The following is a 20209-nucleotide window of genomic DNA, read 5'->3' as shown; positions in this document are numbered from 1 at the left end:
TTCCACCGAAAATCCTCTTGTATTTTACCAGTAGCACATAAGTCCCAGTTGAAACATTGATTTGTGCTAACAGTGAGTATCCCAGTTCCTTAAAGTACATATTTTCTCTTCTTTTGTGCCCTCTAGTTAAATAATGAAATATAGAGAAGAACAATCTTGATGAGTTCAGTATGCAAGTCTGTATTTACAAGGCTTATCTGGAAACTTTTTAACTAAGACTGGTGACACTGACAAAAATATCTCATTTTGCCTCAAAACACATACCTAATCCAAGAAACTGAGATTCAGTATGATAACTGATAAAGATTTTAAGACATCTCCTGAGAGGGATTCTTTGATAACATATATGCATCTGGCTCTATCTGGAGCATGGATGAGCTTAACCCAAGTCCTACCCATTAGTTTTGGATATCCTTGAAGATAATTTTCAGACAGTTTAATATTGCAGATAGAATCTTAGAAATTCTGTTTAGCCAAAATAGATTTGGAAAGTTCACTAGCCTTTTTGTGGCCATGTTTTCTACAGCAAAACCACGATAGGTGAAACCTGTTCCACAATCAGATTAACCCATTAAGGCCTTTTGACAACTTCAGATTTCTAAAAATTCACTTTCAATTTAAACCAAATGCTGCTCAATAGAAAGTAATCAGTTTTCATGAGTATTGTAACTTTTTTTTTCCAGAACTTGAAGAATCCAGACAGAAATGCCCACCCTGCTGGTACAAATTTGCTAACATGTGTTTGATTTGGGATTGCTGTAAACCATGGTTAAAGGTGAAACATCTCGTCAACCTGGTTGTGATGGACCCATTTGTTGACCTGGCCATCACCATCTGCATTGTCTTAAATACTCTTTTCATGGCCATGGAGCATTATCCTATGACGGAGCAATTCAGCAGCGTGCTGTCAGTCGGAAACCTGGTAAGACTCACTGAGGGTTCCTCTTCCCACTGAAAGAGTTCATGGTTGCTTTAAGGAATTTCATATATCGCCCTCAATATGAATTAATTGGCCATGTAAACCTGGACAGCAGAAGTTTAACATCCCTTTTTCAACAACAAAAAATATATTGCTACAGTTAAGGAGTGGGAAAGAATTAAAAATTTTATGTACAATTTGATTTAGAATTAAATTTAAATTGCCCATCCATTAGAAAGATTATTATAGGGCATCTGGTTGGCTTAGTTGGTTAAGCATCCCACTCTTGGTTTCAGCTCAGGTCATCCTCTCCTGGTTTGTGAGTTCGAGCCCCATGTCAGGCTCTGTGCTGCTGGTGCGGAGCCTGCTTGGGATTCTCTCTCTCCTCCTCTCTCTCTGCTTCTCTCTGTCTCTCTCTGTCTCTCTCTCTCTCAAAATAAATAAATAAATTTAAAAAGAAAAATGATTATGAATTATAGAGGACATTGGTCTATGATAACAAGATTCTGTGTATTTCTCAGGTATTTGGAATAGATTCTTAAGAACATGACTACATTTGTCAATCAAATTGTAAAATATACCAAGTTAGATAATTTTGAAATATAATTTATAAACACCTGAAGATGAATTCTTTTGGGAGGAAATATCACATAGAGATTATTATTTCTGTGTGAATTTTTCCCGTAAATTTAAGAATTTATAATGATGAATTTTTGCATACATTTTCACTTAAAAATTTATGTTAACATTCACTGGCTATATGGTAGAGGGATAGAAAGGAAAGTGATCTTACACTGAGAAACAAAATGAGGGCACCTGGGTGGCTCAGTCTGTTAAGCATCCGACTTTGGCTCAGGTCATGATCTCACAGTTCCTAAGTTCAAGCCCCATGTCGGGATCTCTGCTGTCAGTGCAGAGCCCACTTCGGATCCTCTGTCCCCCTCCATCTGCCCCTCCCCCCACTCACTCTCACTCTATTCCTCTCTCTCCCTCTCTCTCTCTCTCAAAACTAAGTAAACATTAAAAAAATAAACAAAATGAATAAATTCAGGCAACAAAAATATATTGATACCAATGTAAGTGGCTTAAGTTCTCATGCACCTCCCAACCTGAGAAATGAAATCTACATGAGCTCCCTCTTTCTAGGTTCCCATAAATTCAGTCCTAAGGTAGATACTATGATTGTCTGTATTTTACAGTTGGGGCAACTGTACCCATGAGAAATTGGCAGAACAATGGGAGGTCTGAACACTATATCAGAGACTCTGAAAGCTATTTCAGAGACTCCTACAAACTGTGGTCAGAAATCATAGAACTGGAGGGTAGGAAAGGACAATAACATTACCTAGTCCAAATTTTCACCTATATAAGAACCTCTACAACATTATTTCTAAAAAATGAGAAATGGATGAAAGAAACTTTATGGAGGTGGATATTAGGAAACAAATGGGAATAAGCAAAAATAAAGGGAATTCATTACCTCAAGTAGCTAATGTCCATTTGGGCACAGCTCCATGTTTTAACCTATCTAGATTCTGGTTCTCCAGCAATGTCATTGGGAGTCATTTTCTGACCCTACTTCTTCCCAATATGTTTCCTTCATCTCTGGCTGGGTATTCTATTGATGGCAGCATTCTACCAACTTTTTTCTTACACCTGAGCAGAAGGATCGTGCTTCCTAACTAGTTACTTTAACAAAGGTCTAAGAGTAGAATATTGTTGGCCTGGTTGTAGTTACATGACTATTTCTAAGCCAGTCAGTTACTCTGATTCTAGAGTTAGAATGCCCTATTTGAGCACACCAGTACCATTTCTTATCACTGAAGACAGAGTAAATGAGTGGATTATAAAGAGAAAAAAAAAAATCCAAATCTGACATTTCTAGGAGAGTAGATGTTGGAAAGACAAAAATAACAAATGGACAATTCAAAGTGGAACTTGTCTTTATGTGTTAAGGAAGGCAAGAATTGCATTTTGGGATGAATCATGGAATAGTGGAAAATATATGGACAGGATACACATTCTTCTCAAGACGTATGAAACATTACCCAGGATAGGTTATATGTTAGGTTATAAAATAAACCACAATAAACTTAAAAAGATTGAAATCATACAAAATACTTTTCTGACAAAAATGGAATTAAATTAGGAATCAGTGAAAAATGGAGTGCCTGGGCGGCTCAGTCGTTTTAAGTGTTCAACTCTTAATTTCAGCTAGGTCATGATCCCACAGTTCTGTGAGATCAAGCCCTGCGTTGGTCTCCACACTGATAGCACGGAGCCTACTTGGGATTCCCTCTCTCTGCCCCTCCCCCTCTCACACTGCCTCTCTGTCTCTCTCTTTCTCAAAATAAATACATAAACATTTTAAAAGATGACTCTTTAAAAAGATCAGCAGAGGGGCGCCTGGGTGGCTCAGTCAGTTAAGCGGCCAACTTCGGCTCAGGTCATGATCTCGCAGTCCGAGAGTTCGAGCCCCGCGTCGGGCTCTGTGCTGACAGCTCAGAGCCTGGAGCATGTTTCAGATTCTGTGTCTCCCTCTCTCTGACCCTCCCCTGTTCATGCTCTGTCTCTCCCTGTCTCAAAAATAAATAAAACGTTAAATTTTTTTTTTTAAATAAAAATAAAAAGATCAGCAGAAATGATAAATCTTCACCTAGACTTATAAAAAAAGTCAGGAATGGGGTGCCTGGGAGGCTCAGTCAGTTAAGCATCAAACTTCAGCTCAGGTCATGATCTCACAGTTCGTGAGTTTGAGCCCCATGTCTGTGAATTTGAGCCCTGCGTCTTAGCTGGCAGTACAAAGCCTGGAGCCTGCTTCAGATTCTGTGTCTCCCTCTCTCCCTTTGCCTTCCCCCACTTGCACTCTGTTTCTCTCTCTCTCTCTCTCTCTCTTTCTCTCAAAAATAAATAAACATTAAAAAAATTTTAATAAAAATTTAAAATAAATCAGGAATGAATAGGGGACATCACTATGGGCCTTACATAAACAAAAGTTTAAGGAATACTATGAATAATTTATGCCAACAAATTAATAGCCTACATGAAATGGGAAAATTCCTAGAAAGTAACAAACTACTGAAACTAAGTCAAGAAGAAATAGAAAATCTGAAAAAACCTGTAGTAAGTAAAAATTGGATTAGAGAAAGAAAAAAAAACAAAACTATTCCTACAAGGATAGCCTAGGCCCAGATAGTTTTATTGGTGAATTCTATCAACTTTTTAAAGAATTAACACCAATCCTTTGCAAACAGTTCCAAAAAAATAGAATAAAAAGGAACACCTCACAACAGAGTTTAGAATTTGAAGCCAACCAAGATAGAGAAACTGAACAAACACTTCAAGCTTTTCTTTGAAACCCCACATGGGCTGCACTTCAGAAGTAAAGACTATGCCGAAGAATTAGAATTCAGCTAGGACAAAGAATAAACCAAAATCATTCTGCCCTAATCAAATATAAAACATAGCTACCATAAATTCCAGGTGGCCAACCTGTAACCTAATTGCCTGATAAAACAAAAATCATTGTTTTTCAGAGGAAAATAATTGATCAGAATTCTCTACAACACATCACATCACATAAAAAATTGCATGATATGTGAAGGAAATAGGAAAATGTATCTTAGTTGAGAGAAAAAACACTCAATAGAAATAGATCCAGAAATGACTGAATTGCTAGCATCAACATAAAAGGACTTTAGAGGAGCTATTATAAATGTGTTTAATGCTCTGAAGGAAATAAATGGTCATAAAGAATAAACAGATGGAGAGTATGAACAGGAAAAAATGAAAACTATAACAAAGAATCATCTAGACATTTTAGAACTAAAAAGAAAAAATCTTAAAATGAAAAATTCATTTGATGGGTTTTTTAAAAAGCAGACAACAGAAGAAAGGGTTGCTAAACTGAAGCAAATCAATAGAATGATCCAATTTGAATGGCAGAGAAAAACCAAAAAGAAAAGTATACTGAGTCTTCCTAATCTGCAAAATAACATCAAATGGTCTAATATTTGCATAATGGAGACCCAGAAGGAGAAAGGTGAAGAGTAGAACAAAACAAATATTTGAAAAAGCAATGGCCAAAAATTTCTCAAAATTGGTGGCAAATATTAATTTAGACATTTTAAAATTAAATTATAAAATTTCAGTGAACATCAGCAAGGATAAATTTAAACTACATTGGGCAAATCTTAGTCAAGCTGCTGAAAATAAAAGAAACTTTTAGAAACAGCCAGAAGACTGGGGCTGATATCTCATCAGAAATAATTCAGTCCATGAGAAAATGCCCTGATGAAAGAAAGAAAAAAAGAAAAAGTTAACTTATTATTCTGCAGTGAAATTATCCATCAAAAGCTAATGTGAAATGACTTTAACATGAACAAAAACAGAGAAGTTGTTGTGCCAGAATAATGCTACAAGACATGCCAAAGGAAGTTAGTTCTTCAGGCTGAAGGACAAAAGCATATTAGATGGAAAATTGAATCTGGGAATTATGGTCACTCAAAATTTAAAAATGTAGGTAAATAGAAAAGACTGTCTTTTTTCCTTAATTGCTTTAAAAGACAGCTGATTTTTTAAAGCAAGAGTTTACAGTGTATGTAAGTGTAAAATATATGAAAATATTAGCACATATGATTGAGTGGCAAAAAGATTGCTTAGAAAAGAAACAAAAAGTGTTACACAGTATTTAATACCTGTAGAATATTCAAACAATGGATGTCTACTCAACAATAAAAGGAGAATAAGCTGGTAATGCCTGCATGGATGAATTTCAACCTGAAGTATTCAAGAGATATTTGGAAAAGTCAGTAAGACTGTCAGGTTTCTGAGATAGTCACCAAGTTTGAGAGTGAGTTCATTTACTGAGTTAGTATCAAAAGAGAAGCAAGATTGTGCAGAGAAAATTTTAAGGTGAATTTTGGATCTGTTGAATTTGAGATACCTGTAAAATAGCCATTCAATGAAAGTATTGAATAAACAAGTGGGTATATATTTCTGGACCTCAGGAGATGTGCTTGAATGGAAAAATAAATCTCAAAGTGTAAACTTATTGTAAAAGGAAAATTAGAGTAAGAATTTCCAGGACAGAGAGACCTCTGAAGAAATCCAATATCGAATAATTTGTTAGAAGAAAAGCAACTGAGAAGTGTCCAGGGAGGTGTGGATCACTGAAGCCAGGAACAGAAAATATTTTAAAGAACAAGGAACAGTAAACAATGTGAAAAAACTTCTGAAGAAGTAAGCAAGATAACTGCAAAATTTTCAATTGAATTTAGCAATGGTGATGTTGGTGGCTATGTTGGTGAAATTGGTTAAAGCAGGTTGTGTTGACTGATATGTTGTAAAGTTGAAGAAATGGAACTACTGAGTATAGACAAATACCCAACCTCTTAAAGAAGTTGGGCCATGAGGAGAGGATGTATAGGGGGTAGCTAACAGGGGAAGTAGAATGCAAGGAGAGTTTCTTTGATGATGCTGGTGGTAGAGAAGGACTGAGTGTCCGTTGCTCCCTATAAAATCCCAATTGGAAGCAGTCAGTAGCAAGAAGAGATTAAAACTACAGGTTAATTGAGAAGGTGAATTCTTTGAGAAGACCAAAGGAGACACAGAACACAGGCAGAGAAATTAGAGCAAAGCATGGGTTTGGATATAAGTAGTTAGGTAGATGGAACACTGAGAAAGTTCAGGTTGGCTGACCTCTGTTACCTCTCTGTGACGCAGAAGTACTGAGAGTGAAAGATAAGGAAACAGTTGAAGACATGTGGAGGAGAAAGGTTGAAATAGTTGTAGAGTAAGCAAATAGAGAATGGAGAATGCTGCTTCTTTTTGGTCAGGAAAATAATTTTTATTTTTAGTATTCTTACCATCAGTAGGGCTGGTGGTGACCATGTTTATTACAGCTAATGTGAAATATTCTTAGCACAAGACAGAGCCGAGCAGTTGACCATAATGATTTAACTGAACCTTTCATGTAAGATAACTAAAATGACAATATTAATTTTATTGTCTTAATTCATGTACTCCTCATCACTTAATAAGCCTTAAATATAATAAACAGTTAAATATTGATTTGAGTACAGACCATTTGAGGTTACTGATTTGTTGGACCTAAACCAATTTTTAAAATTTGTAATTGGGTTGTGGTCTGTTGGGAGACAATAATTATTAGTGTTTTCAAGAGTATTCACTTGTGTAATAACATTTCTCATTTAGGTCTTCACTGGGATCTTCACAGCAGAAATGTTTCTGAAGATAATTGCCATGGATCCATATTATTACTTTCAAGAGGGCTGGAATATTTTTGATGGCTTAATCGTGAGCCTTAGTTTAATGGAGCTCGGTTTGGCAAACGTGGAAGGATTGTCAGTTCTCCGATCATTTCGGCTGGTAAATTAACTGGGAGTATCCGTAATGTTTTTATAATTAATATAATCAGACATCACTCTTATCTAGTAAGAATTATAGGATTTCCCACAGTTACAATATTATTTGAATACATTTAAAAACAAACTGGATTTCTCCACAATCAGAGAGTACTCTGATCTTTATCAGAGCTTTCATGGATAGATTGAAGTTCATTCAAATGAACAGCCAACAGCTCTGTCTTTAGTGATTGAACGGCAGGGCTAATGGGGAGGGAGAAAAAAAAAAGGATTCATATATAAATCCAAATCACAATTAAACAACACAATATTCATCTTTCAGTTATGTGGAGTTAACCATTCATAAGGCTTGGCTGAGATTTAGGATGAGCCACCTTTCTCTCAGAGGCTCAAGAATTATGGACTTGCCCACTTTGCCCCCATAGAAGTCAAGACTTGAGACTGGGTAGAGTAGACAAGAGAAGATGATAGAGCTTCCCATGCATTTGCCCCTTCAGCCAACCAGGAAGTCACCAAATCCAGTCTCTAAGAAGAGTTGCCTATATTATGTTTTATTAATTTTAAACAAAGTCTTTTATTTGATCTTTATATTCATCAGTTCACGAATCTTTTAAATTAAGAGACAAAATATCACTTGGCACATTTCCATTTCAAGTGTGATACGTTTTATCATGCTATTACTTTGAGTTGGCTCTTTTTGTGATTTACTTTCAAATAACAGAGGTTGTATATAATTTGTAAAGACAAGTTCCTATCGGTAACTTATCTTAATGGTGATTAGGTTCAAGAGTTTGCTGTGAAGTCTTTTGAGAATTCCCTTACTGCTTTCAAAGATCAAATTGGAGTTGAGATCCTTACAGCTAAGGTCCTTACCTAGTCGTCTAGATAGCTATGGATCTAATTTGAACCTAGAAGGATGCCAAACAACAACAGAAATGATTAGAAATGATTGTATAACAAGTAGTATGGGCAAGTACTTTAAAAAGTGTTTAGTAAATCTTTGTGATGATTGTGATTCAGTTTGGGGAAGTAGGAAGTGATAGGAAATAATATCATTAGTGTTTTGCTTAGTATGTAGGCTCTTTTGCATTAATTATTCCCTGGCAATAAATTAAACATTTTGATGCTTATATTTTTTCCTTTGGATCACTTATATGCCATTAAATAACGCACTACTCCTGGCCTGACATTTCCTGAAACATCAGAAATGAAACGCTGCTGCAGTTGAACTATAAATGGTACTTTAGAGGATTCCATGAGCTAATAATACAACCAACATGTCAAGTACAGTGGTGCAAGCCATTTACACACTATAATGAGTTGATTTATTAAGTCACTAAAGACATAAGAGTTGACAAAATATATATTTTTCCTTAAGTCCAGGTATTTCTTACTCAAATAAAGTAGTTCGAGTAATCCCCCCTTATCTGTGGGGATATGTTTCAAGACCCCCTGAAAATGTAGATAGTACTGAACCCTATATATACTGTTTTTTCTTATACATACACACCTGTGGTAAAATTTAATTTATAAATTAAGCACAGTAAGAGATTAACAATAATAAGTAATAATAAAACAGAACAATTACAACAATATACTCTTAGTAAAAGTTATGTGAGGGGCGCCTGGGTGGCTCAGTCGGTTAAGCGGCCGACTTCGGCTCAGGTCATGATCTCGCAGTCCGTGAGTTCGAGCCCCGTGTTGGGCTCTGTGCTGACAGCTCAGAGCCTGGAGCCTGTTTCAGATTCTGTGTCTCCCTCTCTCTGACCCTCCCCTGTTCATGCTCTGTCTCTCCCTGTCTCAACAATAAATAAAACATTTAAAAAAAATTAAAAACAAAAAAAGTTATGTGAATGTGGTCACTCTTTCTCAAAATATCTTACTGTATTGTACTCACCCTCTTCTAGTGATGATATGAGGTGACAAAGTGCCTATGTGATAAGATAAAGTGAAGTGAATCACGTGGGCATTGTGACAAACTGTTAGGCCACTATTAACATTCTAACAATATGTCAGGAGAAGGATCATCTGCCTCCAGACCATGGTTGACTGTGGGTAACTGAAACCACAGAAAGTGAAAACGCAATTAAGGGCAGGGGGATTACGGTGTAATAAATCTCCTATAAAATACAGCCTGATGTTACAACCAACTAAAGATAACAGCAAGATTAAAGCAATCTAAAGATTTAAAGAAATTAGTTGGTTTTTCTCTTGTACCTTGTATAATTTGTGTTAACTTTATCTGTACCTGTGCATCTCAAGTACACTACAAAATGTATCTACTTTGGGCTTTTAAGTAATGACAGCCTCCACCTCTTTGAAACAGTTTCTGCTAATTAATCACCATCAATCTTAGATATATCAGTTTCCCATAGAAAAACAAAAAGAATATTACATATACTTATGTAAGATTCTGGAAATTTTGGGGTATCATTATTAAAATGCCATTAAGAACTGTATAATGTAATTGTTTTATTTACAAAACAGTCTATTTTAGAATGAAAAATAATGCATGGTATTAAATAACTGATACATTTGCTAGATAATAGTTTGACACACAAATAACCCACCACCCTACAATTAAGACAGTTATGCTGTAGATTTTCCCTGTAAATAAATTTACAGATTCTTTAGAAGGCAGGGCAGTAATAGCCTTCTTGCTCTTGTTTCCAGCTCCGAGTTTTCAAGTTGGCAAAATCCTGGCCCACCCTGAATATGCTGATAAAGATCATTGGCAATTCTGTGGGGGCTCTAGGTAATCTCACCTTGGTGTTGGCCATCATCGTCTTCATTTTTGCCGTGGTCGGCATGCAGCTCTTTGGTAAGAGCTACAAAGAATGTGTCTGCAAGATTTCCAATGATTGTGAGCTCCCACGCTGGCACATGCATGACTTCTTCCACTCTTTCCTGATTGTGTTCCGCGTACTGTGTGGAGAGTGGATTGAAACCATGTGGGACTGTATGGAAGTCGCTGGCCAAACCATGTGCCTTACTGTCTTCATGATGGTCATGGTGATTGGAAACCTGGTGGTATGTAGTAAAAACATTTTCCTTATTTTCGGTAAAAGACAATGTAACCATAAAAATTATGTTCAACAGATGAATGTTTTATGTTTTTGGCCTTTTTAAAATCAATCCTCAATTATTCATTATTGCAGGAACCAGGTATAGTTTAGACTATGGAGACCCACATAAGTGTTCTTTAACTATTTGTTTATTCTTTGTTTTTAACTTTTTCCAGTTTTATTGAGACATAATTGGCATATAACATAAACTCTTAAAATACCTTTTGAATCAAAGTTGTTCTTCATCACTATACCTCTTACTATTCCATGGAGAGAGCCATTTCTGGCTTTTATCTTTCAGTTCTTGTATTAAAGCATGGATGTGTTACTAAGAATAGTCACTCATTTTATTTATAAGTATCAACAGCAGTATCACTTGAAAATGTTTCATATTCAGTTCTCCTACAAATTGGAGTTAAAAATTAATGATGATCTCAATCCATTAAACACGCATAAGTTATTTGGTACTTAGAAACTATAGTGTTGTCAAGTAACATTGACTCAAAAATCACTTACCATGTCTATATCCAATGAACCATTCTCAACACATCTTTACTGATTCCTGGAGGCATGGAAAAGCTGATAAAAAGATATATATGACACAGTGATATGACTTACTCAAACAGGATTAAAATAGAAAGTACCATATGTCAAAAATGTAAAAACAAAGTACTATGTATCAAGTTCACTAAGTGGAAACATTGCTTTACAATGGCAAGGATAATCAAGGAAGGCTTTGTCAAGGAGTTGAACCTGAATTATCTTTAATTAAGATGTAAGATTAGGTTGTTAGGAAGAAAAGTAGACTGTCCCAAACCAAGCAACAGTGGACCCAGTGGATGGAGAAGAGAAAACAATAGACTTAATGAGGGTATCAGGTTCTTCTACTTTAAATATTAAGTAATTATACTGAGTTTCATGATTAAGTCCCAATCCAGAGGCATAGAACAAGGACTGACATAACCAATATTTTAAAGTATATAATTTATAGACTTAATTTCTTTTCACATAAAAGTAACCTCCAGTTCCCCAAAGGAAGAAGAAAAGGCTAACAGTTATCATTTATTTCTGTTCATTTGCAGATTTCAACCTCCTCAATATTGGGTTAGATAATTCAGACCTATTCTTGAAGTAACAAAAAACATGAGCAGTGTGCAATCCAGAAATTTGAACTGTGACTTAAAATGACAAATATTTATTATCTCTAGTTTCTGTGGGTCATACATTTGGGAGCAGCTAAACTGGGTGGTTCTGACTCGGGGTCTGTCATAAGGTTGTTGTCAAGATGTTGGCTAGAGACCCAGTTGTCTTGACTGAAGCTGAAGGATCAGCTTCCAAGAAGGCTCCATCTCTTAGTTATTGGCAGGAAATCCCAGTTACTTATTGGCTGTTGGCACAAAGTCTCAGTTCCTCTCCACATGGACCTCTCAATAGGATTGTTGAGTATCTTCATGACATGGCAGCTGGCTTCTCCCATAGCAGGTGACATGAGAAAGAGGGCAAGGAGAAGCTTTCTTTGTGTTCTGATCTTGAGGTCATACACTGTCCCTCTGCCATGTTGTATTCATCAGAGCTAGTCACTAAGAAGAACTCAACTTAAGAAGGAATTGGGCTTTAACTTTTGAGTGGAGGAGTATCAAATAATTTGTAGGTATATTTTATAGCCACCACAATCCCCAGTACAACTTGCTTGCTTTCAGAGAAGTATAAGATTGCATAGTACAGAAACAGATAGTCCTAGGATTATATAGAACAGAAATAAAAGTCATAAGTTTGTATTATAGATTTAATTTGATTTCAAATATATGCATATATACAGATGGGTATCCCATATAAATTATTAATTTACTGAAATAAGACAAATCTGACATGTAATTGTACAGAAGATTCAAGTTGAGAAGAGAATTTCAGAAGTATTTATACCTATGATGACATTTCATATAAACTTATATTACTATATATGAATAAAGAGATATAGTCTATAAAATAATCATTTCCATCTACATACATAAATTTAAATCCTGTACCTTTAAGGAAAAAATTAAAGGCTCTCCTTTCTTTTTTTACTATCAGCTTTAAAAGTTTCTTCTTTTGTCATATCCTGGATATATTTCTGGAGTAACTAAGGTAGTAATAATATCTGTCATGTTTGCCACCAGTAAGGAAATGTGTTCAGATTACATTTGCTTAAACAAGGCAGAATGACTTGATGCACTGCCTCCTATAATTTTTACTGTTCATCCTCACTAAAGAGAAGAAAGTCCCCCAAAGGCGAACTGATAGAACACCATTTGAACTCACATAAACTTCTTATGGTGCTCCACCACAAGTGTCAGGAATCACTGTGATGCCTGGTCCACAGGCAAGACAGAGGTGGGGCCACAGACTGCCCCACCCTCCTAACAAGAAACGGGAGTGGGCCATGTATAGCTATAACAGTACTCTGTAGTATTTTCTCAGTACTTTGAAGAGAAAATACAAGTTGGATCTCACTCTGGAGAGTTGATTGATACATATCAAGAAAAAATTTCCTAATAGACAAAGTTCATTAATAAACCTTCAGAAATCAAATCTAGAAAACAATTATGACACCAAAATTCACTTTTATTATGGATAAAAACCAAAATGTAGCATTTTTTTCTTTCATCTATTTTTCATCCAAATAATAAATCCAAAAGCAAAGCACATTAAAATATAACTTTATTGGTAAATTCTTGAAGTAAAGGAGTAGGCCTTAGTATGAATACCAGCAGCCATGGTATAGCCATTGAGAGATGTCAAGATAGACTCACAGCTTATCTGAAGTCGTTATTGGATCTTACAAATTTTTACATTTCTTACTACCATTGGTTGTACTAACGTGTAACTGGATATCAAAGGAGTTGTAGGCCTTATTAGCTTATTGGAAAGGTAGGAATGGACCAAGGATGCTGCCTCCTTTTCACTGTAGTTTTCCTTGAAATCTTTTCTAGGACTTTTCTTCTTTATTATTTACATTTTGTCTTTGGCTCCCTTTACTACTATGTCCTTTTTTTACTCTATATGCTTGAATAATCAGAGACTCATAAACATTATCAATCAAATCCTGGAAAAAACTTACAGCTTGGCCTTGTCCCATCTGAATACGCTATCCCTTAGTAAATTATACTTGTTGAGTACGTAAATAGGTTTATAGTCACTAATCTTTTTACTCTCTCATGCCAGACGGGTTTATTTTTGGAAACTCAAGTTACAGATTAATTAGTAATCTTGTTCAAGGTAATACCTTGATTCCACCATCATAAGTCGATGTTAACATCATTATTATCATATAATAACTATTTTGTATAGTATTTCAGCCATTTTATAGATCTAGTGACCAAGATTTTCTGAACCAAAACTGTGGCTTTTGATTTAGCAATAGTTATATTTTTTTTCTAATTTGGTAAGTTATCTACGTGCAAAAATTGGTACAAACACATAAAAAATAAAATCATGTTTATGGAATCATCTTTGGTTTTAGGAATAAAATTATAATAAATTATCAGTGTCCTGGAAAATCCAGGTCACATGGGGAAAATACTTAGCATCCCAAATAAAACTTTTTTTTTCCTTATTCACTGTATGGTTATCTAGATAACTAAGATTTCTCTTTTGGAACTGAACTTCATTTAGAAGTTTCATATAATAGTGGTTTCAGTAATTTTGCAATGACTGAAAAGGACATAGTGTTAATAGTATTACTTGATATTGGCCAGGTATTTATTCCATTCACCTTTTCCAGAATAGTTTATCATAAACTAAAAGGAATACCTATAGTAAAAAAAAATGAGATGTAAGAGTAATTTTGGAAAATTTATAGTTGAGAGCAACTGAAACAACACAATGTTTTGATCACCTATTTTCCTGTTGTGTTCAGGTTCTGAACCTCTTCCTGGCCTTGCTCTTGAGTTCGTTCAGTTCTGACAACCTTGCCGCCACTGATGATGATAATGAAATGAACAATCTCCAGATTGCTGTGGGGAGGATGCAGAAAGGAATTGATTATGTTAAGAGAAAACTACGTGAATTTATTCAAAAAGCCTTTGTTAGAAAGCAAAAGGCTTTAGATGAAATTAAACCTCTTGAAGATCTAAATAACAAAAAAGACAGCTGTATTTCCAACCATACCACTATAGAAATAGGCAAAGATCTCAATTATCTCAAAGATGGAAATGGAACTACCAGTGGCATAGGCAGCAGTGTCGAAAAATATGTTGTGGATGAAAGTGATTATATGTCATTCATAAACAATCCCAGCCTCACTGTGACTGTACCAATTGCTGTCGGAGAGTCCGACTTTGAAAATTTAAATACTGAAGAATTCAGCAGTGAGTCAGATATGGAGGAAAGCAAAGAGGTAGGAATTTTTAAATAAAAAGATGTTTTGACATAATGTATGCTTTAAACTATGAGACTACTTTAAGGTTATGTTTCATCTGTGTAAGAAAATAGAAAATGTCTATTGATACCCTTTCTTTGGCAAAGTTGGTGATAGATAAGTTGATGACAGATTAAAATGTAGCTAGACAAATGGTATGCTGACTCATTTTCTCAAATATTCACCATTTTGGATTGTTGATAATATGAATATGCAGACTAATATGAATTTTTCTAATTTAAAAAAATAATTTTAGATTTGTGAAAGCGCCTTCATTTATTCACTTTCTTCCTTGTAATTCTCCCACAATGGTGTTTTTTGGTACATACTAGAAAAATACTTGGCGAGAGGGCAGTTCTAATTCTCACTTGGCTTTTATGAAACACTTCTTAAAATGTGATCTTACTTAGTTTGCACAGATATTTTTATTTATGAAAAATCTGATTGGGATCTTGACTTGATATTTACATATAGGTTCATGTTTCTGAAGTAAATGTTTTTTTAAGGAAGTGAAGGTAGTGATGAAGAATCATGCTGAAAGTGTGTTTAACCTTACTGAACCAGCGCATGGTGTCTACACAAACAATATGCCATGATACATTAGAGAATGTAAAATTCTGAATTTACCAATCTACATTAATCATCTTGGCAGTTTAAAGTATTCTTTGATTTCCTAGAAGAGTATGAGTACCAGAGTGTGCTTTTAGTTTGTTTATAGGTTAATAAGCACAGGGTTGAGAATAAAGAGAAGAAAGAATTTAAACCCTTAGTGTTTAATTGTTTAACCATACTAAAATGAAAACAGAATTCCCAGTGATTAAAGCTTGAGTAAACATAAAAATAACAGCCAAAAACAAAGATTCATCCTTTCTTGCCATTTGAATTGATTGACAGAGAAGAGAAAGACCTCTAGTACTGTCTTCATTCTAAGAAAGATAGATAACTGGGGAGTTTGAGGCCCTGAAGGATAAACTTTAAGTAGCATAACAGTCACAAAAATTAGACATTAGTTAATAAAATTATGAACAAAAATATATTTCTATGAAGGAAACCTTAGCTATTTCCATCAGTATTTGCATGTGGATCACGTAAAATCACTGAAGAATATGCTATTTTTCTTTCTTGCTTATAAGACAGGTAGTACTGCTAATTCAGTCATTAGGTAGAAGTAGATGTTAAACATGAAATCCAGAGAAAATTTAAATATAGGTACTAAAATTAACATGTAAGTAACAGTGCCATAGCTCCTAGTTTCACAAAATAAGTGATGAGATTCAAGGGAAAACTTTGTAGCCTGAGGCAACAAATTGCTATAACTAGTTGAACTCAGATGTTTACTAATAAGGTCATTATTTTTAAATTTAACAATAACCATATATATATTAATAAAATTTTGGGTAAGCATTGTTGGTTGGATTATGCTGAAGGAAAAGGTGGGGCCTAATTTCTGGTATTGTATATTACCAGAAATTGAGGTCAGCATTTAGAAAATAGAATTGGGTCATTAAATTTTACTGTATATTCCCCTCTTGTTATCTTGACATCATACCAAACGCTCAACATTTCCCTTACAGTAAGGGAAGTCAATTTTTTTTTATGTATGTTTAATTTTAGGGTGTCATATAAACTAAGAAGAAATTATGAAGAATCAAATGTTAAAGCCACCAGCAGTTTAAACTTTTGGCTAAGTTTGAATATCTTGACAGCGAGTCTTCTTAATTTTCAGAAATTTTAAAGCCTCAGGCTTCTCCAAAAGAGCGTATATTCATGTCTCACCTCAAACCATTATGTTCAACATAGGAGGAATGTCCAGTCAGGTGGGGTGTATAGTAGGAAAATGGAAGCTCTCTTTCCAGTTACCGTTAAGCTTTTCCATTTGTTTTCTGTTTGAATTAAGTATTCCAAAATAATATATGTGAAGTCAGTACTTTGGAATTGGAGGAAGAGACTGATCTGCCAGTTGGAAATAGAATTATTGTATTGCCTTAGCTGTGGAGTCCTCTTGATTCCTTCCCACCATAGAGATTGTTACCTGGTTGTTAAGTTTTTTTTTTTTTTAATTTTTTTTTTAATGTTTATTTATTTTGGGGACAGAGAGAGACACAGCATGAATGGGGGAGGGGCAGAGAGAGAGGGAGACACAGAATCCGAAGCAGGCTCCAGGCTCTGAGCCATCAGCCCAGAGCCTGACGCGGGGCTCGAACTCACGGACCGCGAGATCGTGACCTGGCTGAAGTCGGACGCTTAACCGACTGCGCCACCCAGGCGCCCCACCTGGTTGTTAAGTTTTATTACTTGAGAAATTTTCAATTCTGTCTTTATATCAAACTTGCTAAATACAAACTAATGAAAGATTCAGTCATTAGATAGAAGTAGTCTGGGAAGAGAAATGTGCAGGTTTTCAACTTTGGTATCTAACCTAGTAGCTCTACACTAGAAACTAAACGAGATTTGAGAGAATTATCCAAGAATTCCAAATATTCCTACCTGAAATCTCTGTTTAGTGTTCTGTCTTCTAGTTATTTTTGTCTGGTCATTTTCTTAACTGGTGGGATGGGGTTGTGCTGTTAAATATCACATGTATAGTAGTAAGAAATGGTATGAAGTTTATGGATTTCTTTTCTAAATAATTTTTTTAAATTAAGGGGGAAAATGGGGCACTTTAAAAAATCTTTGGAATGCCTAGATGAATCCCTTTTTATAGGACAGATGAACCAAGTAGACTCGGAGGTTGTTTAGGAGTTTGAACTAAATCCTCTTTGATGTCTTTGACAAAGCTGTGTGATTCCTTGATAGCTTTTTGTATTTTCTCTATGGCGTATACAATGTTATAATCGTGTATACTTGAACTCAACGTTATTTGGCTGTATTTAATGTAATTCCTTTCATAGTTTGTGATTTCGAATGATTGATTTGTCTTTTAGTGTTTTAATAATGTTGAAGCCATGCTTGAATGATTATTTTTCAAAGTGAAATTTACTAGTGTAATATAGTGACCTTCACTGCTTACCATTCTTACTTCTCACAGGGGTAAAACCAAGCTGGAGCCATCAAGAGTGCAGCTCTGGTGTTTTTTAACCAGACAGAGGCTCGTGCCATCACTTTTACCCAGGTTACCCAAGCAAGTTGTACATATATAACTATAATCAGTTTCTAAATGAATTTTGACTGGCCTGCATGTTACTCAGCTACATTCCTTGCCCATCCATTGGCAGTAAAATAAAAATATGCACAGCTGCTCTTATGCTGAGTCATATAAAGCATGGTCAGGCAAGTCTGGCAACCCTAACTTTAAAAGAAATGATTTAGTTGCTAATCTTCTTACATAGATTTTAATAGAAACTATATTCAGTGAAAAGTAAAAGTGCATGCCTTAATGGATTATTTAGTTTCCATTTAATGCTACGGTTTTGAACGTGCTAAGGGCTTATAGGAGAAATGTAGATACTCTTTGAAAAACTTGCAGAAAAGCTTTCTCTCCCCTGTTTTTTTTTTTTTTTAATATAGCCTCAGTGGGTGTACTTTGTTCGTAATTTTTGTTCAGTGTCATATTAAATTTTTCTGAAGGGTGATCTGCAAATCAAAGCAATTCCTTATTTACGTGCAAACTGCCTAAAAGGTATTTTAATGTGACAATAATGTAAATGAATTGGAATGTTTCTATTTTGGCTGCTAGCAGCATGGGTATAATTTTTATCTGCTTCATTTTAAAGAAAATGGCATTGCTTTATTTAGCAATTGACCAAAAGTGTTTTAAATTTAGAATATGATTCCCTGGGAGATTCTGTTGATATTTACCCCTAAAACTCCTAAGACTGAAAGAAAAGGAAATAAATGCCTTTTGTACACCAAAAAAAATTTTAAAATAAGGTGATCATCTTTTAGGTGATATGTTCATCTGAAAATAGATCTGGAATCCAACTTCTTCATTCTGTTGTTCCTCTGTCCTTTTCGGTTCTTTTTTCCCCCTCTATTTCACCCAAACCTGCTGGGAAACTTTCTCCTGAAGAATATTATTTAAATATTTCATGCACTGCAAACTCTTATATAGGTAGAGAATCATTGTGAGCTCTTTCAGTGTTTTGGAATGATAGGACCTTCCTTGTCATGTGAGCATGGCAATGAGTATAACCCTCTTTGGGGTCCATTAGGTGGACCTTTGCATTTCCTGATGTTGAAATCATAGTTTTGTGCTCAAATATGTTAACCAAATTGCTTAGTGCAATTTAATTATTTTTCCAGAAATATTAATTAAATATTTTGTCATTTAGGTGCAGTTTCCTATTCTGCCATTAACTATAGAACAAACCTACCATAAGTATATTTGGCTCTTTGGAAAGGAGCAATGATTATGTCATTCTTGTAGCATTCTTTTATACATTGGAACAAAATATTCAGTCTTTGGCACTCTAGACTCATGGAAGGTAATGCTTTAAATATTGGAGGAATGATGTGACATGGGATCCAAGAGATGTAGTTGCTCACAATGAAACACAGATACACATATACACAGAGACTAGAGAGATTTTTTTTGTCCTATAATGTATTCATTCTTCAGAAAAATGTGGGATATGACTCCTTATGATAATGGCTTGTTTTTCCCAGTTTCTTGGGAAAAGGGAAGGTTAGTTTCCTTATTTTCTGACTATCCCATTCATCAAGTTCTTATATAAACAGGCGTACAAGGAAAGTGATTATCAGATATATTACCTATTCGTTTATTTAGGAGATTTAACTGGAGTACGTATGGTGGAACACAAAGTAGGCAGAAACCAGTTTAAATTGACTCCATTTATTCTTAGCTCTCACATTATTATCATTTTCAATTTCCTTGAATATGTCTCTTATCCTCTCTCAGGAAACATTGTCTGCTCCCTAAAAAAGTATCCTAGTTTCCAGTTCAAGGGGTGGGAAGAGGGAAAAAGATGTGAGAGAGGTCTGGGGGGATAGGTACAGTAAGAACCCATGTATTATTTTCTCCTGGAGAATGTTTAGTCCTCAAGGGAAAGTTTTCCAGTAGGATAGTAATTAAGGGAGAAAAAGGCTCTTAATGTCCTTCATGTAAAAACAAAATGGGCCAAGCATGTGTGTGTCTTTGGGGCACTCTATATCTGTTGAGGGGTAGGCCAGCATGATATAAGGGTTACTTTTGCCACACCAAGAAGGATATTTAAAATCCAATTTATGGTTTAGAAAATTGTGTAATGTATCTGTTATAAAGACAAAAATAATTTCTGGGTAATGTAGTATAATGCTAATGATACTTTTGATTTTGCCATCTTCCTCATTAAGACAACAACAGTCCCTTTTTGGTATTAAGGTGCCACTTTGGCCTTAAGCTTATCCCAAAGCGAGAAAGATTATAACTTTCATGAAAGTGTCATAATAGTGTTAAGGTTTGTCACGGAAAATAACCCAGAGCTCCTTAAATATAAATTCT

The 20209-nt window shown here is 35.1% G+C and overlaps 1 protein-coding gene across 11 annotated transcripts in view; it reads left to right on the top strand.

Annotated features, from left to right (window-relative positions):
- LOC124515213 (sodium channel protein type 2 subunit alpha) overlaps positions 1-20209 on the top strand; it is an 85671-nt gene that overhangs the window by 36604 nt on the left and 28858 nt on the right. For all 11 annotated transcript variants that reach the window (XM_047083898.1, XM_047083893.1, XM_047083895.1 and 8 more), the window contains exons 13-16: positions 684-922; positions 7136-7309; positions 9979-10335; positions 14269-14748. In XM_047083898.1, coding sequence (XP_046939854.1) covers positions 684-922; positions 7136-7309; positions 9979-10335; positions 14269-14748 — 1250 coding nt within the window. The remainder of the gene's footprint in view (positions 1-683; positions 923-7135; positions 7310-9978; positions 10336-14268; positions 14749-20209) is intronic.

Source organism: Lynx rufus, unplaced genomic scaffold (genome assembly GCF_022079265.1).
Source record: "Lynx rufus isolate CCGP_SWC_20201006 ecotype Redwood Valley unplaced genomic scaffold, mLynRuf1.p SCAF_2, whole genome shotgun sequence".
NCBI classification, from domain to species: domain Eukaryota; kingdom Metazoa; phylum Chordata; class Mammalia; order Carnivora; family Felidae; genus Lynx; species Lynx rufus.
Note: the sequence above shows the minus strand (reverse complement) of the source record. Positions and strands in the feature narration are given on the sequence as shown.